General features: G+C 38.5%; 2 protein-coding genes across 2 annotated transcripts in view; one reads left to right on the forward strand and one right to left on the reverse strand.

Annotated features, from left to right (window-relative positions):
- The window catches only part of LAMB1 (laminin subunit beta 1), a 99214-nt gene extending 82384 nt beyond the window's left edge, over positions 1 to 16830 (forward strand). The window contains 8 exon segments of the mRNA XM_043965232.1: positions 312 to 553; positions 5002 to 5205; positions 6258 to 6402; positions 10043 to 10250; positions 10632 to 10773; positions 13730 to 13906; positions 15021 to 15180; positions 15421 to 16830. Of these exon segments, the coding sequence (XP_043821167.1) occupies positions 312 to 553; positions 5002 to 5205; positions 6258 to 6402; positions 10043 to 10250; positions 10632 to 10773; positions 13730 to 13906; positions 15021 to 15180; positions 15421 to 15557 (1415 nt within the window). The 3' untranslated portion in view covers positions 15558 to 16830.
- A 1170-nt stretch (positions 16831 to 18000) lies between these two features.
- DLD (dihydrolipoamide dehydrogenase) overlaps positions 18001 to 21960 on the reverse strand; it is a 28415-nt gene continuing 24455 nt past the window's right edge. Inside the window, exons 13-14 of the mRNA XM_043965233.1 lie at positions 18332 to 18421; positions 18001 to 18233 (exon numbers count right to left, since the gene is read on the reverse strand). Of these exons, the coding sequence (XP_043821168.1) occupies positions 18168 to 18233; positions 18332 to 18421 (156 nt within the window). The 3' untranslated portion in view covers positions 18001 to 18167. The remainder of the gene's footprint in view (positions 18234 to 18331; positions 18422 to 21960) is intronic.

Here is a 21960-nt window from a genome sequence, read left to right on the forward strand (position 1 = left end):
CTGGCATCATATAATAAAACTATTTCCAGATAGCTGACTTAATTTTTCACTTTTCATTCAGATGTTCTTCATCATGAGAACCCAGCTTGAGCATTTGTGGGGCAGGGATGGAATGGATGAAAGAATAAAATACATTTGTGAAAGGGAAATTACATGGTTCTCTTTGCTACTCTGGATTTTTTCCTCTTCTTTTTTCAAACAATTTCATTTCTTTATAAGTGTAGGGTAGGATAGTACCAAAATTCTCTATTTGTTATTAGAAAGAGGATAGAAATAAGCATTAACTTTGAGTATTTCATCAAATTTTGTAGGAGCCTTGGACAGTATTACCAAATACTTTCAGATGTCTCTTGAGGCAGAGGAAAGAGTGAATGCCTCCACCACAGATCCCAATAGCACTGTAGAACAGTCAGCCCTTACTCGAGACAAAGTTGAAGACTTAATGATGAAAAGAGAGGCCGAGTTCAGGGAAAAACAGGAGGAACAATCCCGCCTCCTGGATGAGCTTGCAGGCAAATTACAGAGTTTGGATCTTTCTGCTACTGCTGAACTGGTAAGCTTTGTTGGTTTGAATTTTGTGTCTTTGGTACTTGAGAAGAGAAATTCATTTCAATTCCATAGACAAGTGCCTCTTTTGTGCCAATGCCTCGTACTAGGTGGTAGGGAGAAGAAGATAAAAAGAAGCTATAGGTGGCGCAGTGGATAAAGCACCAGCCCTGGGTTCAGGAGGACCTGAGTTCAAATGTGGCCTCAGACACTTGACACTTACTAGCTGTGTGACCCTGGGCAAGTCACTTAACCCTCACTGCCCATCAAAACAAAACAAGAAGCTATATTCAATATGGCACTGTTCATGGATGGATTACAGAGAACTTGAATAAATTAGCTCCTTAATCCCTATAGCAACTACAAGGTAAATAGAGTAAAATCTCACTCTGGACCTGCCTACCACCCAATTGCTTGGGGTGCTTAATTGCCTTAGCCACTTAAGGTTCCATGTGTTCATAACAAAGGTGTCAGATAAAGGAACCTGGACTCTTACTTTCAACCTCCTTTTTCTTCTAAACTCTACCCAGTAATCACCCTCATGCTTCTTCTCTGGGGGTATAATTGGCATTCCCTTGTTCTTATTGACTAATGACTGATTAGGTTGACCCAGGGACTGGATTTTGATTAGATCTATTCTGTTCATTAGCTTTTTCCACACACATGTACCAAATAGTACAAAACATCGGGAGGGAAGAATTCCCATCATTGCAGAAGATGGTTCCTAAGAGAATTATAAATCCTTCTCTCCACCACCCTCACCAAAGTGGGTCATTAATGAGCATTTTCTTTTCAACTAGTAATTTTTCCTGGGTGGTCATCTCATTTTAAATCTAAGAACAGCCTGGAACATTAGCACATTCTCAGAACTGAAAAAGTATAAGTATGTGCCTGAGGGCAACTCTTCAAAATTGGTCAGTAGGCCTAAAAACTCACACTAACCTTACTTTAGCATAATAGCATGAGGCACTGGAAGGGAAGTGGGGCCAAGTAAAAAAATAATAATAGCTTTGCCTAGGGATAGACTTATAAGGACAGATGAGATAGAAGACAAAATTCTCAAAAGACACATCCCTTTATTAAGTGCCTGTGTTGTTACAGCTGATACAAAGACAAAAACAAAACAAGGAGTTTACATTCTGTCGGAAGAGGCCAATGTGCATGTATAGGTGTATAAAAAAAATCTACATCGAGTTTTGATGTGGAAGGAATTAGCATCTGGGGAGTCAGAGGAGACTTGCCCAGTTCTGAAGGAAGCTTTAAAAGGTGAGGAAGGAATTCATTCCAGGTATTGTGTGAAAAACAGCAAGAATGCCTGCCAGGCTGGACTATGGGGTACATCAAGGAGGGTAATGCATAATCAACCTGGAAAGGCCAACTACAGGAGTCTGTCTCTATTGGGTCCTAGAGGTACTTAATAGTGAGCCACTTTGATAGCTGTGAGGAGGAGGAATGGGAGTGGGAAGAGACTTAGGGTGGGAAGACCAACTAGAGGGCTGTTGCAGTAATCCAGGGAAGAAGTGATGAGAGCTTCATCTAGGATAATTTGGTAGGAATGGAGAGAATAGGACTGCTGTGAAAGATACGGAAGACAAGATCTGGCAAGTGATTGGGTATGTGGGGTTAGGGGTAACATGCATGGTGGATAGACTGCTAGATTTGGAGTCGGGAAGACCTACCTAGGTTCAGATTCTTACCTGAGTGACTTTGAGGTCCTATATGACCTCATTTGCTTTATCTGCAAAATGGGGCTTACCTCTGGGATCCCTTGCAACTCTAGCACTATATCTTACAGACTTCTAAGATCCTAACCAGTTTTTAATCTAGGATTTTAAAATGCAGAAGAGAGTAAACAGTCAAGGGTGACTCCTAGGTTGAGAACATGAATGACCAGAATGATGAGCGTGCTAAAGTCAGTAAGAAGGATAAGTTTGGGAGGAAAGGTAATGAGTTTGGGGCATGCTGGGTGTATATGTGCAGAATACTGGGCTAGGCACAGAGATTGCAGAGAGGAAAATGAAAGCTCTCATTCTGGTTTTTTCTCAAGGAGATTGACGAAGTTTTACAGACATTAGCTCAAAAATCTTTCAACATCCAAGTGAAATAGACATCCTTGTTTCAAAATAAGACCCAGAGTATGTCTGTGAAATTCACTGAACCCAATAGTAGACTGGCTAAGTTGTTCTGTATTACAATTGAATATCAGCTCCCTGGTTTCAGCAGCTTTGTTGGCATTTCAGTATCTGCTTCCTGTTCTACTAGATTATATCAGGGACAGGGACAGGGACTGGACCTGTAATTTCACCTCTGTAAGAAATTCCCAGGTGGAAACCCCTTCTCCCAACATAGATTGGTACCATCTCTGCAACACAGGGCCCAAGTTGACAGTAGGTATGTGTCAGAGGCAAAGTCTTTCTGACTTTGAGGTCGGTTCTCTACTGACTATATCATAATATATGTTAAAAAATAAGAACAACATTCTGCAGATTAAAGTAATGACAGGCTACAAAACCTTTGGGGAATTTTCATTTTGAAACGTGTCATTTGGGGTCTCTGGCTATAGACTGTTATTTCCCGCTGCCTTTCCATTCTAGAAAGTGACAATGAAAACACCACTGAGTGTTATCTCTTCCTTAAAACTTTTCACATGGGGTGTGACATTCCCTGCTTAGAAATCTGGATTCCTAGGGCCTCTCGTGGAGTGCAGGAATATATGTTCCTTTCGGTTTTCCAGGTACACCCTGTTCTTTATCTCTGCATATAATTGGCCAGAGCAGAACTGTTCTGTTATTTTTCTCCCCTTACCCTTGTCTCACAGGGTCTTTTGAAACAAAGCAGACCTGGGTGAGCTCTTCAGCAGTCAGGCTGTTTTCCAATAAAGTATCCCTGGTGCCCCTTTGCTCCTCCTGAATAAAGCTAAAGCTTTGTAGTGTGTTCAGGATTGTACTTCCTTAGCATTTTCATATGAAATAACCTAAAGGCATTTTAAGGCCTCTGGTTCAGCTTAAATGAAAGAAATGAAATATGCTTAGAAATTTCTCAATTTAAATGATTGGGATGAAAAAAAAAAAGACTAGTTCAAAGGAGAAAAAAAAGTTCTGCAAACTGTGTTGCTCTCAAAAAAAAAATCTTCTTTTACCTACTTTCCATTATCTCCTTTTCAGTGTTTCCCATCTATCATCACTTTCTCTTTTCTTACTACTTATCCCCTCTATTCCCAATCCCCAAAAGAATGGACTCCTAGTATCTTTCAGAATCACACTTAAATTAATATAAGTGGCTTAAGAAAGGTGATAGCACTAGAGCAGTGCTTTCTCAACACATTCATTCCAAGGCATCCTTATCATTGCTGAATAGAAATGGCACTCGAGGTGAGTCTCATGTTGACTGCCCTTGATGGAAACTTGAAAACATGACTATATGGTGTGGTAGAAAGAATTCTGGGGCTTAAATTCCCAATTCAGTCATTTACTGTTGCTGTGACAATGGGCAGTTTGTTTGAGTGTCAGTTTCCTCATCTGCAAAATGAGAAGGTTGCCCTAGTGACCTCAGTTCTATTCCAGCAGCTCTAAGTCTATGACTAGATTGCCTATTGCTGATGCTATTTTCCACAACTTTCCCCAACCCCACCCTGTTCCCTGCAGACAACTGTGTCCACACACACATATACACACACCCTGTAATGACTTCTTCCGTGTCCCTTCACCTAATCAGGTCCTACTCAAGCTTAGAGTAAATCTTACTCCATCTGTGAAACCTCCCCCAACTACAACATCTAAGTGTTTTAGTCATTTTACCCATCTCCATTACATTTAGAAGTCAATGGCGTTGTCTGTCCAATGATTATTTATTGGTTGAGTGACGTACAGGGATCCAGTTTCTTTCTTTACCTAGCCATCGTAGCGAGGACCCTCTCAGCCAGACTATCAGTTGTTTGAATCTGAAGTAAACCCTTGTTTGGGTTCCAAAGTTAGTTCTTTCCTTCCTCCCTCAGATTTTCTAAAAGTGCTTTGTCTTTCTCACATGAGTAGTATACGTATTTGTGTATGAATTATATACCTCTACTAGATTGTCAATTCCTTGAAATGAGGGGACTGTTTTTTCATTTTTGTATTCCCAAACCAATGTTCACATGGTAGGCATCTAGATACTGTGTACTGAATTTAATTGAATTTGTTTAGGGTGGTGGAAGATAGCATATGAATTGACAACAGGGCTGAAATATGGACCACAGGAATTTTATTATCCTTCACTGGTGAATTTTAGGTTTGTTTGCTTCTAGAATCTTTGACTATATCCCTTCTTTCTCCATCCTGTGAACTCAGTACCTCCTGTTTTTCTGCATACATACTGGACATTATGTGCTCTGAAGGAGCTCCCCAAGATCTACACAGCTGCTCTGCAGCAGAATCAGTATCTGAAATATTTATTCTACCTGACCTTGACTTGTTGCAGACTTGTGGAACTCCTCCAGGGGCCTCCTGTGCCGAGACGTCTTGTGGAGGGCCAAACTGCAGGACAGATGATGGGGAAAAGAAGTGTGGTGGTCCTGGTTGTGATGGCCTGGTCACTGTGGCACACAACGCCTGGCAGAAAGCCATGGACTTTGACAGAGATGTCCTCAGTGCCCTGGCTGAGGTGGAACAACTCTCAAAGACGGTAGGTAACTTAGTATGATCAGCCTCTTGCTATTGTTGTTGGATGGAATGTATGGGGGGAGATAGAGACGAGGGAGAAATGCTGTCTAAATGATGATTGATTAAAATAAAAAGGCATTTTTCAGCCATGTGCCAGGCTCAAAATGAGTGGGTGAGTGTGGACCTTTTACTCAGACAGCTGAAGAAATTGTTTTTCTGGACTCAAATGTTATTCCTAGGTGAACAGCGTTGATTCCAGAACAGGTCAAATCTCAAGGCTAATAATTTGAGGCAACCCATATAACTTAGCATGTTCCCAGCATCCACCAAGACATTTAACTAGGCCAAAAAGAAACTCAGTTGTGGCCAGCTAATCATTTTTATAAAGGGGAAGATCCTAGCTATACTTTAAGCCAGAGAGTGTGTTACAGTGGGAATATGCAAAGAATTGGGAGCAAAGGAGTCACAACACACAAGAATCTATCTCTGTTCTGCTTCTACCTTTATGACCTTGGGCAGAACCCTCTCAGTCTCACTTTCTTCAAATGAAAAATGAGGGAGTTGGACTCAGTGTCCTCTAACATGCCTTCCATGTTCCTATAACTATAGGCCTCTGAGGTGCCTGTGCCTTCTAGCCCTAAACTGATCCAATGACTTGATCACCTTTAATGTTCTAAAAATCATTATTCTTAATAATTCCTGTCACTTGGAGTGCCCTCTCCATAACATTGGTATTTATCTGAAAGTTAGGCACCAATGTCATCTATTGGTGAGTAAAAAGGGATTTTTTTGTTTCTGTTTGTTTGAATGATTAAAAAAAAAAAAAAACAGGCTTTGAAGAGGGACATAGAAAAGCTCCCTGTTTGGACAAAAGCCCTTTGGAGAGTCAGGGAATGTCTGTTTCAGATGGCCTGAGATTCTAGATGCTGATATTGTAAGCTTTGTGTTTTGGCCTTAGTTTCTAAAGCCCACTGTAAATCACAAGGAGCAGCAATTTCAGAAAATATTTGTTGAATGACTGAATGAAAGGAACAATGAAGGAGTGAGTTTTTTTAATTTATGTACCATATTTAGGTCTCTGAAGCTAAACTGAGGGCAGATGAAGCAAAACAAAGTGCCCAGGCAGTTCTGTTGAAAACCAATGCCACCAAAGAAAAAGTGGACAAGAGCAATGAGGATCTGAGGAATCTGATCAAGCAAATTCGAGACTTTCTGACGCGTAAGAAAAATGTTTTATTATTTTCTTGTTTCCATTTTGATGCTGAATAGGAAACAATCACCCCCAATCCTAAAATGATAAATCTCAGAGAAATAGGACCTCATGAATGAGATGTAAGACAAACCTGCATTCGTTTTAGAAGAAATGAATTTATAGCAAGATGAAAGTAACATTTCTGGGTAGAGAATAATTCTTTTTTTTTCCCCTTTTCTTTAAAATGTGTGATAAGCTTCAGAAAGTTATCTAGCAGTGATATACATTTGTGAGGCCTAATGATCCTTGCTTCTGACTGGCTATGTGGGGTTAAGCCATTTAATATCTCAATGTCCTCAATGTCAATCTCTAAGTCTCCACAAAATGTAAAAATAGTAGCAGATGTGCATTGATAAAGGAACTATCTTCATGACAAGTTTCCTGTGCCAATGAAATCCAATCCAGTCCAAAAAACTATATGGATATTCAAAGGCAAACTTAATAGTTGAGATAGTAAGCAAACTTTCTATTCTGAAGTATGCCTCTGTATATTGTCCCAGAAAATTGTGTACTAGATGAAAAACTAGCAGTCCATGTAAGAGCCTGCGGATTCACTGTTAGAATTCTTCTCTCAGGGTCAGTACAGCCTCTCTGTCAGAAAGGAGGTTTGGTATGTAAGAATAGCTCTAGCACTTAACATAGTGCCTGTCACATAGTAGGTGCTTATTGTTTATTGATTGAAGCCCTTGAATCCTTTCCATGCTTCATTATTATAGAGGCTCTGAGTAAACAGCATTTGTCCTCAAGGCAGCCTCAGGATATAGTGGGAAGGACAGTAGAGTCACAGTCTTCATTGGGTCAAAATGTTAATGCAAGATGGAATTTCTAATAGAAGTTAGATTACTCTTGGCTTCTGATTCAATTCAAAAGCACTTGGCAGCTAGGTGGTGCAGTGGATAAAGCACCAGCCCTGGATTCAGGGGTACCTAAGTTCAAATCTAGCCTCAGACACTTAACACTCACTAGCTGTGTGACCCTGGGCAAGTCACTTAACCCTCATTGCCCTGCAAAAACAAAACAAAACAAAAAAAGAATGGGCAATTCAAAAGCACTTACTAAGGGTAGCTAGGTGGCAGTGGATAAAGCACTGGCCCTGGATTCAAGAGGACCTGAGTTCAAATCTGCCCTCAGACACTTGACACTTGCTAGCTGTGTGACCCTGAGCAAGTCACTTAAGCCCAATTGCCTCACCCCCCCCCCCCAAAAAAAGCACTTACTTATACAGTACTATGTGTAAGACACTGTGCTGGTAAGGAGATATAGTATTTTCCCTGGTTCTCATTTCTCACCAACTGAATTAATCAGGGTTCCTCAAAGAACATATCAGTTGCTTCAAAGCCTAATATGCTGCCCAGCAAGATCTTTAACTCAGTCTACCCCCACACAAAAGGTATCAATAAAATATACATATATACATCTTCGTCTTTACATCACAGTCCTGTATTTCATTGGGCAGGGTTGGAGGGAGAAGACCATGTCCACTCTACCACTTCAGTTTAAACCTTCCCTTTCAACATAGAGAAACAGTTAAGCAAAACATCCATATCAGTGACCATACTTCACTATTTTCAACATTGCAACCTAGTAAGTCCCCCACTTTCTGCCTTCAGGAGGGAGGTATGTTTCATAATCTGTTTTCCAGGACACAACTGAACAACTTTGTATATTGTATTAATTTCACTCGTGCAGATTTTACTGTTTTTCAGAATTCTTTGTATTTCTAGCTGAACAGTAACATGCTGTGACATTCACATATTCTTCATCATTCCTCAACTGTTGGGCAGTCACTTTGCAGACCACCTTAATTATTACCTTCTTCAGCTTTTGAGAAACTATACCACCTAGCTACTTCTCACCTGGCCACTCCTTCTTGGGTTCACTAATTTCTCCTTCCTGTCACCTAAGATGTCAAAGTTCCCTAAGGAACATCATGTCTAGTGTGAATTATTACAACTCCAACTCTGCAAAAGTGCTTTGGCCTGCCCTATGAAGTAGGCACCTTCCTCATTTTAAACCTTCAAGCCAATAGTGAGTGACTGCCATTGAAGAGGTTGTAATAAAGGGAATTCTCAGTCAGACTTGGACTGGTTTAGAAAGGCTGAGGTCCATTTCAACTCTTGAAATAATACCTGTTGGATCATTTTTTCCTAAAACTTCAGAATGGTGACAGAACTTTAGAGCTAGAAAAAATTCTGAAATAGTCTAGTGAGCTAAATTAGAACTAGAAGCTGGGCTTCTTAACCCTGGCCAGGTTAATGTTCTGCCCTTGGTCTTAAGGCCCTCCACTATTTGGTCTCATCCTGGTTTTCCATTATCCTCTGGGGCGGAGACAGATAGACACACTCTAGGGATGACAGTTCCCCCAGACAACTCTCTGAAGCCTGTCATTTGCACTTGCTTATCTCTCTGGGTATAGGGAGTTCAGTGAAATCAGGTGTGGGGGTAAGTGTAAAACGTTCACTCCAGGTCCAATGCTCTACCTATAATACAGTAAAATTGGATGAATAAGATCATAGGTTTAGAGGTGGAAAGGGCATCTCAAAGTTAGAGGCTCATCACAAGGCCCAAAGCAATAAGAGCCTTGCCTAGTCACTGGGCAGTGTTAAGCAGGATTTGGTTTAATTTCAAGATCAGTGCTCTATCTACTATGCCACCTACTTGTTTTCTTGTAAGGCAGGGGTTCTTAACCTGGGTTCCAGAGACCCTTAAGAGTTCCATGACCTTGGATGAAAAAAAAAATTGTCATCATTATCACAGACCTCTAATTGAAACTTAACATTTCCTTCAGTTGCTTAAAAACATTCTGAAAAGGTCATATCACCAAAATAAAAGCTAACTACTCTACAACCTATAGATTTAGAGGGTGTTGGGCTTTAAGAAGTTAAATAGTAACCACTTTGTGTTGGAGGCTGGATTTGAAAACTTGTTTTCCTGACTTTGATGCTACACCTCTTTTGAAACTAGGTCACTTACCACAGAAGTGTGGGGACCGATTTTTAATTGGGGAGTGCTAGCTAAGTGGCTCGCCGCAATATTGGGGCAAGGAAGGAGACCGGCAGCCTCCCTCAAAACAGAACAAGATTTATTTTTAACAAGAACGAACTTAAAAAAAAACACACACACACAAACAGGATCAGTAGGATCAAGGGAAAGGAAATAAAAATACCTGAAAAAATACCACTGCCCGGGAATCAGCTGAAAATACACAGCAGAACACCTGTTGCTTTCCTGCTTCCACCTAGAATGCCCAATTCTCCTCCCCCAAACCTAGAAACACCCCACACAGCCCCAGCCAATGGGATGGCTGCTCTGACAGTCACATGAGTGCCCTCACTAGGCTTCCAATCATTATAATTTTGCCAGGCCCATGCAGTGGTGATGATGTGAGGTGCCAGAGCCCTGGCAATGGCTACAACCAGTGGGTGGAGCACTGTGCGGTTTGCAGAGCCCCAGGCCAGTGCGTGCCGAGGCATAAAAACCTCAAATAACACTTAATTCTTTACAGAAGTAATACATATAGACTCCCATCTACACGCATACTCTATATAAATACTGAATGAATGAAGCTCATGGTCACACGGATTGATGGCCCATCTTTCCTTTTCAGAGGACAGTGCTGATCTGGATAGCATTGAGGCTGTTGCTAATGAAGTACTGAAAATGGAGATGCCAAGCACTCCACAGCAGCTGCAGAATCTAACTGAAGATATTCGGGAACGAGTAGAAAGCCTTTCCCAGGTGGAAGTTATTCTACAGCAAAGTGCCAGTGACATTGCCAGGGCAGAGATGCTTTTAGATGAAGCCAAGAGAGCCAGGTAACCAAGGCTATGAATGGCATTCAGTGGGGTAGGTTTGAATCTCTGGTACAAGTACCACAGTGTAGCAATTTCTCTATAACTGATAGCATTTCTTTTTTTTGTGGGGGGGGGGGTGGGTTTTTTTTTTTTTTCCGGTAAGGCAATTGGGGTTAAGTGACTTGCCCTGAGTCACACAGCTAGTAAGTGTTAAGTGTCTGAGGCCGGATTTGAACTCAGGTGCTCCTGACTCCAGGGCCGGTGCTTTATCCACTGCGCCACCTAGCTGCCCCGATAGCATTTCTAATAACCCCACAAAGGTATTTTCAGACTATTGAATACTTTTCATCTGTCCTAAGAAGAAACACATATAAATGAAATGTTAATTTGTTGTTGTTTCAGCAAAAGTGCCACCGACGTTAAAGTCACCGCAGACATGGTAAAGGAAGCTCTAGAAGAAGCAGAAAAGGCTCAGATTGCAGCCGAAAAGGCCATTAAGCAAGCAGATGAAGATATCCAAGGAACTCAAAACCTACTGACTTCAGTAAGAGAAGGCAATCATCAGGGTTTATTTGGTGGGGAAAGAACATTCATCCCATAAAGCATGAGCTTTGGGGAATGGGCATGTAGTTCCAGGTCATTTTTGTTGCTTAAAACAGAATATACCATTTAACTTGGAAGGTGTCAGTGCCAGCAGGTGAAGAAAAAAGCAATGTTAATATGGGGGGGGGGAGAAGAGATGGGACAGCTAGGTGGTACAGTGGATAAAGCACCGGCCCTGGATTCAGGAGGACCCGAGTTCAAATCTAGCCTCAGACACTTGATGCTTACTAGCTGTGTGACCCTGGGCAAGTCACTTAACCCTCATTGCTCCCCACACACACAACCACAAAAAACAAAAACAAATATAAGAGGTCTTTGGTGACACTGGCATTGATCTAACTTTTCAAAAGAAACCAGAGCAGGAAATAATTTAGGTTGGCCTAGCCCCTTTTCTCTTAGCTCAAAATTTTTTTCTAAGTTCAGGAATAGGAAATACCATACTTTCTTAAGAGCTAGTTTTATAAAAGTGACTGCACAAGGACGGTGATAGCCTAAGGCACTGAAAGTGCAACCTACAGGTTAAAATACACTCAGGTCATTTGTGAACGATTCCTAAGATTAAATCGTAAGGGAAGAATAGAGTAAAACATTTCTCCACCAGTTTCCTAACTCCCATCTTTGATGAACAACATATCTAGCCAGTGAGGTGCTTCTGTAGAAAAGTAAGTAAGATAGGACCTGTCCCACTCGTAAAACAAATGAATATTTCTTTGAGCTTAAATTAAAAATGCACTTTGATAGATAACTATATTAGTGGGTATTAAAATTCCTTAGTGAGGCAATTTTTACACAAGCTTAGCCTTTCAGTCAGTTTTCCAAAGTACATTCCAGAAGTGATGAATAGCAGCATGAATTCCACATAATTGGACGGCTATTTTATGCTGTATTTGTTAAAAGTATGTATTGTCCCAGGTAAAGTCCAACACCTAGTGCCCTTCATGTGTGGAGAATGAGCCTCCTCACATTCTAACCTTCTGATGGTAGAACTTACTAGTGTAAGTCACTCTGACAGAATAACCTTTCAGAACATCATTTCCAAGATGTATTAAGCTGAGAGGAACTGGAGAGAACTTGGCTGTCCCTCCACATCCTTAAGTGTTCACCTTCAAATATACCAAAGGCACTAAGTCATCTCTGCCAAATAGCTTTTCACCTGATTTCATTAAAAAATTACCAAACACTTTATATTCGATTTTTATAACACATCCCATGATTTAGCAATCATAAAAATCTTCTCTCCATGGAAATGAACAGTTCTCATTATCAGCTATACCATATTCTTCACATGCTTGTTTCTGTCCCAAGTTTCTACCAACAGTAAAAGAATTGTCTTTACTTGTTGAGGTCAGAGCAAGGCAATTAAAATGTTTAGAAAAGCAAATTCAGTCATGTTAGTTGAATCAGATGTAATAGACTCTGCTTAGAAATGGAATCGAACCTGTTTCTGCGCAATTTGTTGGAAGGGATTATTCTATTAGTTACAAGGGTGAAGGTAGTTTTGTAATAATGTCCTAGACTGAGAATCTGAAAACCTGAGTTCAGCAAAGTTCTCATTTCTGATCCTTGGTTTTCTTATTTTATTCTCATATGGTTACCAGGCACAACATGACTTGTAAATAGTAAAGCACTAGATAAATATCATCTAAATCCATAATGAAGTAATGATACTGAGTCCAGCAAAAAAGAAACTTTTAGTAGAGCTTATGTCTAGAAGAAATTTGCCTTACGTATTAAGAAATGAGCCAAAAAGAAAATCTGGTTTCACCATGATTTATTAAAATATTGCTAAAATTGACATATTTGTTATTTTGTGTATGAGTAGATAGAGAGAGCTAGCCTCAAAAGTAAAGTCCTGGGTTCAAATCCTTTCTCTAATATATTGGCTTGTAGCCCCTTGGCTGGTCACTAAATTCAGTGACTAGCTAACTCAACTTGTTCAGATGCTGATCTGCGGAAAGGGAGTACCTCACGGGGCACTCCCCTATACCAATGAAAGCTCGGGTCCAATTTTTAAGAAAATTATATCTATAACAAACTTCATGGTTAAGGTTTAATTAACTACAACTATGACATCAATAGAATGTTGCTATTGAGAGGTGTGTGTATATACTATTTGCTTTATAAAATGAAATATTATTAGCTGTAACTTTAGCCAGACTGTGTTAAGTTTTATATCATAACCATATTTGGCAAAATTCTCTTCTAATTTAAGGATTTCATCTGTATGAATAATACTGGTCAAGCATTTATTCTTTAGTTTTAATAAGTTATTGGAAATTTCTATGGAGTAATCATCTCAAAAATAACCCCTCACCCCCTGCGAAAATGAACAGTGCAACAGACTTAATCATTGAAAAGATAATCTAAAATCTGCAGATGTTCTTAGGACGAGTTTTGCTCCTGTCAAGCTGTAGTGTGATTCTTTTGCTGCCGTACTCTACTGTATGCTAAGGAATATTTCATTTGTAATTTCAGACTAAGCCATCAGAGTCCCAAATAACAAAGGAGTCCTTTGAAGATAAGGCACATTGAAAGCATTTTTTTAGTATGGAGTTTTGTTTTAGTGAGTAACCTTTAGCCAACAAAGATCATATTTGAAATCCACAGGATGGAAAACTAGTGTCCTTGACACCTAGATTTAAAGCTGAATGAACTCAGAAACCATCTAGTCTAATTTTCTCATTTTGCAAATAAGGAAACTAAGGCCCTGGGAAATTAAATGACTTGCCCAAAGTAACTGTTATCAAGGGGCAGAGCCTGGGTCTTATTCCAAATCTAATACTTTGTGTGTCTGAGGTGTCATAAGCTTAAAAATCACATAAGAGATCGTGTTCAGGCTCCTTACCACATATATTAAGGATTGTGTTGATGAATCTTAAACTCTTATGCTTTATTAGATTGAGTCTGAAACTGCGGCATCTGAGGAAACCTTATACAATGCGTCTCGGCGCATAAGTGAACTAGAAAGGAACGTAGAAGAACTTAAGCTGAAAGCTGCCCAGAATGCTGGGGAAGCAGACTATATTGGGGAAGTAGTGAACACTGTAAAACAAAGTGCAGATGATGTTAAGAAGGTAAGTGAGTTTTACTCCCAGGCCTAATAACTGGAATCTGCTTGCTCTTGGTATGTTTTTGCAAGAACATGATCAACGAAAGATTGAAAGCAGAAGCTGCCTTAGTTTTATATTCAGTGAAGATGAGTGGAGGTTGTCACCAATATGTCCTTAATTAAGGAGAGATATTAGGTAATTATAAAGCACCATGTTATGCTGGAAAACGAATGTCTTCTAGTTGCTTTGTGTTTTGTTTTTATAGGGAAAAAATAATCTAAAACAGATGTTTTCTCCATTGGACTTAGTTTCCTCCCAGGTGCTTAAATATCTCTTAACAAACAGTATTTACATAAGATAGTGAGGGAAAAAGCCCCTTAAAATTAAATTTCCATGTACCTAGCTATTGTTTGAATTCTATTTCTCCAATCTGTGACTTTCTGCACGTTTAGCATTAACATTTGAATTAAAGAATTACAAAATGAAACTTGAAACGGGCCAGCTGTATCAAAGCCCCAGACACCCTTGATCTGGAGGGTTTCTGAGCTTGGGTGCTCCCTGGTTTCAAGGTAACTAAAACTCAGAGATTAAATGACATCCCTGATGTCTGAATATCGACGGCTTTGGCTGTGACTCCCAAATTCTCTAGTTAAAATCATATGGAATATATGTAGGGTAGAACAAAATCCAAACATTTTGGTTTACGATACAGAACTTGGCCCCACCTTACTTTTACAGCTGACAAAACACACAGGAGACCATGAATCCAATTTTTCTGACTTCCAGTCCAATTTCCATTCTACCAAACTGACTAAATTTGTATGACTATAAGTAATGCTAAACTACCCACTCCTTTATTTTAACAGTCATTTCACAGTAATAGCACCTTACACAGCATTTACATACATTAAAGCCATTTGGTTTACTACCACTAAGAGGGCCATCCAGCTATTCCAATAGCCATTTTATAGATGAGGAAATAGGGTAGGACCTCAGTTCCATTCTGATCCCTTCTACTCAAACATTTTCATTCTAAGCTGTCTCCTTCTCTGGTCCTTACAGGATCTGGAATTTAGCGCTTGTGTTTTATGACTTTGCAACTAATTCTACCATCTTGTGTCTAAATGTGGTACTACAGGTACTTGACAGTGAACTTAGTGGAAAGTATAAAAGAGTGGAAAACCTAATTGCCCAGAAAACTGAAGAGTCAGCTGATGCCAGGAAAAAAGCAGAAATGCTACAAAATGAAGCTAAAATGCTGCTTGCTCAAGCAAACAGTAAGCTGCAACTGCTAAAGGGTAAGTCCTGATGCTAGAAAAATGGTTATCTGGGACTAGGGGAAGGATAATTATTTTTCCAAAAGGTATAGGGTTTGTTTGTTTTTTCCCTTCTGCTTAAATTGTCAAATTTTTGAAGACTTCAAGGATTAATATCTAAGACAAAAGATTATTTTTTTATACTCTCCATTTAAATAAAAAATACTATTGACTAAATTCAACATTTAGGGAAAATTTATCTTTTTTCCCCCATTTCTGCAGATTTGGAGCAAAAATATGAAGACAATCAAAAATATCTAGAAGATAAAGCTCAAGAACTGGTGAGATTAGAAGAAGAAGTCCGTTCACTTCTGCAGGATATAAGCCAAAAAGTTGCTGTTTATAGCACTTGTTTGTAACAAAGCCAGAAGGGACAGAAATGGCTGAAACCAAAGTATTAAATCAACTGTATTTTTTAAATGTAGTTAATACATTGATGAAACAATGTCTACCTTTGCTTATTTAATTTTTTTAAAATTGCCAAATGTTTTTTAATGAAGTTACAAATAAAGTACAAATGCGCTTTTTGTATAGAAGTGCATCTAGTTAGATTTATTTTTACCAACCTGGGGTTCCATTTAGTTTGTTTTATAAAACTTAATACAATCATAAACAATTCAATGATGGGGGCTATGTTTCCTTAATTCTTTATTTTGTTACCTCCGATTTCAAAGGAAAATAGCACTAAGAATTTCTGTGCTACAAAAAAGTCATGTTGATCTTTCCACTGTGCTAAGGGGGACAAATTGAAAAACAGATTAAGTGGTTTAAAAAAAAACAAAACACAAAAACAGCCACAGACTGATGAAGGCTCGAACAACCTTGATGCCAGAGACACATCAAATAAGACAGTGGCATTGAGATTATGAAGGTCCTGTAAGAAAATTGAAGTCTTCCTATCCATTGAAATTGAACAGAACCACTAAGTGTGGGTTCAAATCCAGACTCTTCAGTTTCTACATGATTAGCCTTGGGTACCTCTCTAAACCTCACAAGTCCTCATCTGTAAAATGAAAGGGCTTAGCTTCTGTCAGTGATGTCAGACTCGAATAGAGATGTGTTAACTGCATTTTGAGTTAGAAAACCACAAATTATCTGTTATATTTTTATTTCTTAAATATTTCCCAATTATCATTTTTAATCCAATTTGGGTCCCAAGTTTGACACCTCTGATTTCCTTTTCCCCTCATGGGTATATCAATTTGGGAGGGTTAGGTTTGATTTGGTAGAGTTAGATTCATAGACAATAAATCTGGAATAAGGTTCCAAAACTCTAAGGACCTGAAAGTTGAGTAACCTTAGTACATATCTAAAAGGAAAAGAAGTAAATCCTTAATAATTGCATCTTACCTTTCCATGGCACCAAATAAAATCAAGAATGCCACAGGTAACTAACACTACTGAACAAAACAAGCTAAGCCACTAAAATTCAAAAGTTAGACCCACCCTGAATACTTATATTTAAGTGATACTATATGTAAATAATCCTGTATCTTAAACATTTTTATATTTCTTTTAAAAATATGTATGAATATTCATTCTGATTTCATTTTGTAAGAATTTCTGAACTACCACTACAAAATTTTTCCCTTTAGGAATTACTAGGTTTTTCTTGACTGAACATACCCAAAAGTTAATAAATGCCTACTGAATCAATAGCCAGCAGTAATTTATATTGTTACATGAGGCACAGATCTATTTTTCCTTTAGTATTCAATATATAACTGTTAATATTTAACAATGCATAATTTTAAGAATAACCATCACAAGAGGAAAATGGTCATTTTGTTTTCATTAGCAAATATAATTTTATAGCATTTTTAGAAACAATAATTCACAAAGTATTAGAAAAACATTTTATCTGCCTGTTTCCTGGATACACTGGAAAATGAATAAAATAACTAAGAAAAAAGAATAAGCAAGTTCAGAGTTCTGCTAATGTCGTGGCTTTCTCCAATGTGTTATCTACGTTCAGATCTGTTCATAGAACATATATCCATGTATCTAAAATAGCCATCTGAGTGGCTACCATTTTCCCAAAACATAGAAAACATAGAAGATATGACCCTTAGCATAAACATTTTGATTTGAAAATTGCTTTTGTTCAAGACTGAACTGCAAAGTCTAAGAGCTTATAAAAATTACATTCCAGAGATAGTCATAACCCACTTTAGTGAATAGCAAATGAACACTTAAAACTTTTATTACCGTATTTTCATATCCATTTTCCACCCTAATACATTTGTGTCTTCAATTAGTTAACTACATTTAAGTCCCAAAAACATACTGGATTGTAGCAGTGTCACCTGAATGTACTTAAATATCTCACTGATGCGACCTTGGAAATTCCATTTCCCCCCCAAACATTTCTATCTCTGGATTGTAAAAATTCAATGGTTAAATAAAAATTAAATGATTAACATTTACTTCCTATATTTACACTATTCTATTATACATATTTGAAATTTTTATTCATTTTAATTACTTGTTTCCAATATGAAAACCAGGTATAGATCACTAGATAGATCCACCTATTTTTAAATGTAACTAACTCCACATACTGTAGTCCAGCTACACCAATGCAAGTACATTCAACTTGACCGAATCAGTGGAAGAAGTAAGTGCTTTGGGGTGGAAACCAGTAAAGAATAATTGTTAAGCAGTTCTTATAATGCTACAGAAAGCATAATTTGGTAATTCTTACCAAATTCATAGTTACCTGCTATCCTTTTACTTCTGTAGTACTCAATGCACAGAAAATGAGTGATTATTAAATTTATTTAATATATAGCTTCTGGATCATTCGGCTTCATCCAAACTTCTTTATTAAATATTTGCTGTTTGAACAAAAACATTTACTTAATTCAGTCCTAGAGAGTCTCAGGGATGTGAGCCTTCTATATTAGAAGCCTTCCACAAAAATTTCTCAGGTATCTGAGAAGAAAAGTATATGCAGATGACACTTCATTTTAAAAGTTGATCGCTTTCCCAAAAGATGCAGCTAGGTTTGCTTCCCTGAAAGCTTCTGATACAGTCTGTAAGGGGAAAGAAATATCAAAAGTAAAATGAACAGAAGACAACTTGGTGCTAGAAAAAATGTTCTAGAAGTAAATTCTACACTGAAAATAGTTACCGGATGGGCATGACAAACTCTTGCAACATCTTCACAGGATGCTCCGTACTCCAAGGCAAGGGCAGCTTCATTTACCATTTCTCCAGCACCCTTTAAGGTAATAAGCCATGCTGTTATTCTGTTTCTATGGTAGGAATGCATACGCATGTACACACATGTATGTATATTAGCATATTTTGCTTTTTTTGTTTCCTATTGAATCCACTGGTAACTGATTTTTACTTACTTATTTATTTATTTGTTTGTTTGTTTTTGCCAGCACTGCCCTCTAAGCTCACAGAAAATCATCAGTTTTCAAAGCCTTGGTACATATCTGAATTTAAGTTTCCAACTGGATTTTAAGCATCTTGAGAGCAGGGCAGAGATCATATTTTAAACGAGCCTATACTCCACAGTATCATAGATTTAGAGCTGGAAGTTCATTAAGTCCAACCCCCTTTTTAAGATGAGGAAACTAAAAGACAGAGCAGCTTGACTTGTCTAAGGTTGCTCACAGAGCTGGAATCAGACCTGGATCCTTTGATTTCAAACTACTGTTAAACAAATGAATCCTGTTACAAATAAGAGAACATCCTATAATTAGTGTTTATAAAATTTGTATTTTTATACTCAGTTTTGAAAACTATTTTATGCCTGAGGGGCATCACATAAGAAAGCATAATCTTCCCATGTGCCAACTTATTTTATGCATACTAGAAAAATTATTCCTGCTAAAACTTTTGAAGAAAAAGTTCAAAGTCAATATTGTTTTCTTAAACCAAACAAAATAATTGAGTTACAATATTTAAACCCAACCATCCTTTTGAATTGTGGAATTTGAGAGGTAGAGGGCACCCTCAGCAGTCTTCTAATCTAAAGCACATAACAAAAGAAACACTTCTGTATTCCTTTAGGGTTTATACAGCAATAAAGCTGAGACAAAAACAAAATAATGCTATACAACAGTTGCTGACCAGAATGTGTTCACTAAAAGTGTTGGATTTGAATTCTACCTGCAGGACTTTGGGCACATTACTAAGCTTTGGTTCTCCTATCTGTAAAACGAACAAGTTGAACTAGAGAACCTCTTAGGTTTCCAGACTTAAAGCTATGATCCTGGGAAGTATATTCTAGCATTTAGTTTTTGAAAGGAGGAATAAGGGGAGTTGTCAAAGCATTGGTAACTGAGGCCCACCCATTGTTTTGCATGCTTCAGTTCGCTTTCACTGGTAGTTTCCAACAATCCTGGTTAGTTTTGTTGTTTTTTTTTTTTTTTGGGGGGGGGGGGGTTGCGGGGCAATGGGGGTTAAGTGACTTGCCTAGGGTCACACAGCTAGTAAGTGTCAAGTGTCTGAGGCCGGATTTGAACTCAGGTCCTCCTGAATCCAGGGTTGGTGCTTTATCCACTGTACCACCTAGCTGCACCCCCCCTCCCCCATCCTGGTTAGTTTTTAAAGCCACAGAACAGGTGTTTTTTCCATCTAAAAGCCTATCTATTTTATCTGGCTTGTATTAACACACAAAAACTATTTCAAAGGAATAACATCAAAATCTTGGGCCTTAGCTCAGCTAGGCAAATGCCAAAGAAAGCAAAGAGGACAGGGAATGTTGCTATGCTCCCTATCTATACCTACCTATCTTTCCCCTAAACCTTCCCCTCTTATTTATTTCCCTATTGCTATGAAGCGTACCACAATCCCCCCAGTCCCAGACTTACAACCTGATGTCATCCTCAACTTACCGGAGCTTACAACATTCTCATGCTCACCCCATAAAGCCAATTTATCTCCAAGCCTTACTGTTCTTACCTTCATAACAAACGCCACCACCCTCACCCCTTCACACCTGGACTCCTGTAGGAGCCCTCTCTCTGCATGGCCTCCTGCCTCCATCCCGCTGCCAGCACAGCTCTGACCATGTTGCTTTTTCAAACAAACGCCATGGTTCCCCATTACCTCCAGGTTCAATCATAAACACCGGCTGGCTTTAAAAGACCTTTTCGGCCTTATACTTTACTCCCCTCCAGGGACAGCAGCACTGACCTTACAGGGCCTTTTCACTGACTGTGCCCCCACCTGAACATTCTCACTCCTCCGCCTCTGGGCTTCCTTCTAAGGTTCAGTTCTAATCTCACTTTATCCAGGAGACCATTCCTTCCACTTAGTAACTTGCTTCTGAGACTCCCATTGATCCAGTACATACACCTTGTAAACACAATTTTGTGTGTGTTGGTTGCCCCATTAGATTGAACTCCTTTAGAGTAGAGCCCATGTTTTTCCTTTTTTATATTTCCAGTGCTTATCACAGGGCTGGATACCAGGGAAGCTCCTAATAAATGACTGACTGTATCCATAGAGCCTAGCAGTATCATATACTTAGTAGGTACTCAATAAATATTTGTGCTGAAGTAGTAGTAAATAGGATTATTACTGATTAAATCCTACTCACATTTACATAGTGCTTTCTTAATAACAAGTCTATAAAGCAGAGAATGAAAGTATCCTGATCTCCATGTTATAGATGCGGAACTAAGGACCACAGATTAAATTAGAGGTCCATAGTCACATATCAGGGCCAACATTCAAAACCAAGTCTATGAATCCACACCCAATCCTCTTTCCTTTCTACCATGCTGCCCCTTACTGATCATAATTTAATATTCTTCCTTCCCCATTATTTTTCACAGACTCTGTTTACACTTTCTGCCTACTCTATTCTGGCCTTAACTCTTTCAAATGATATATTTTTAAATGGAATTCATAAGAATGGAAAAGGAATTTAAAATGCACAAATTTTATGTATTTAAACAATAGGACAAAGGACTATACAATTTAAGAAAGCCATTAGATCCACAACAAAAAAAAATTTTTAAGTTGATTTAAATTTTAGTGAATTAAAATTTTGTATAAAGCAAAGAGAATATTTTTATGATTTAGGGTATGATTCATCTGTTTAAGTAAAAACTTGCCCAGATCTCAAAGTGTTGATTGAGTTGATTTTTAAAAAAGCACTTCCTTGCTAGGAAACAAGTTGACTGGGGGAAAAAAATTAAGCAAAAAGGTTATATATTCATTAAGACTTTCGATGAGTAATCAGTATAATCACCACCACGCCTACACCTTTATCAAAACACCTGGTAATCAAAAATGGCAATTCCCCAATCTATTATTATATATACATATATACATATACATACATATATATATATACACACACACACACACACACACACACACACACACACACACACACACACACACACAAATACATATATGCATGTATATTTATCTGTCATCTCTCTTCTGAGCTCCAGTACTGCATTCTAATTGCATGCTAGTCAACTCTACTTGGAGGTAGGTCCCTTAGACAACTCAAAGTCAAAATGTCCAAAACATTGGACATTCCTCATAAATACATACCTATTCCTAACTTCCCTAAGTTCTATTCATTCTTCCAGTTATCAAAGATTAGGACCCAAGAATAATGCTCTATTCTTCAATCTCCCTCAGGCCCCATATCAAATCAGCTACCAAATCTTGTCCTCAATATCAGTTATCTCTCATATTAACCTCCTCCTTATTCACACAACCACCCTAATTAAGGTTCTTAGAATCTCATCTAAGCTACTGAAATGGTCTGTCTGTTCTCCC

Source organism: Dromiciops gliroides, chromosome 5, assembly GCF_019393635.1.
Source record: "Dromiciops gliroides isolate mDroGli1 chromosome 5, mDroGli1.pri, whole genome shotgun sequence".
Taxonomy (NCBI): Eukaryota; Metazoa; Chordata; class Mammalia; order Microbiotheria; family Microbiotheriidae; genus Dromiciops; species Dromiciops gliroides.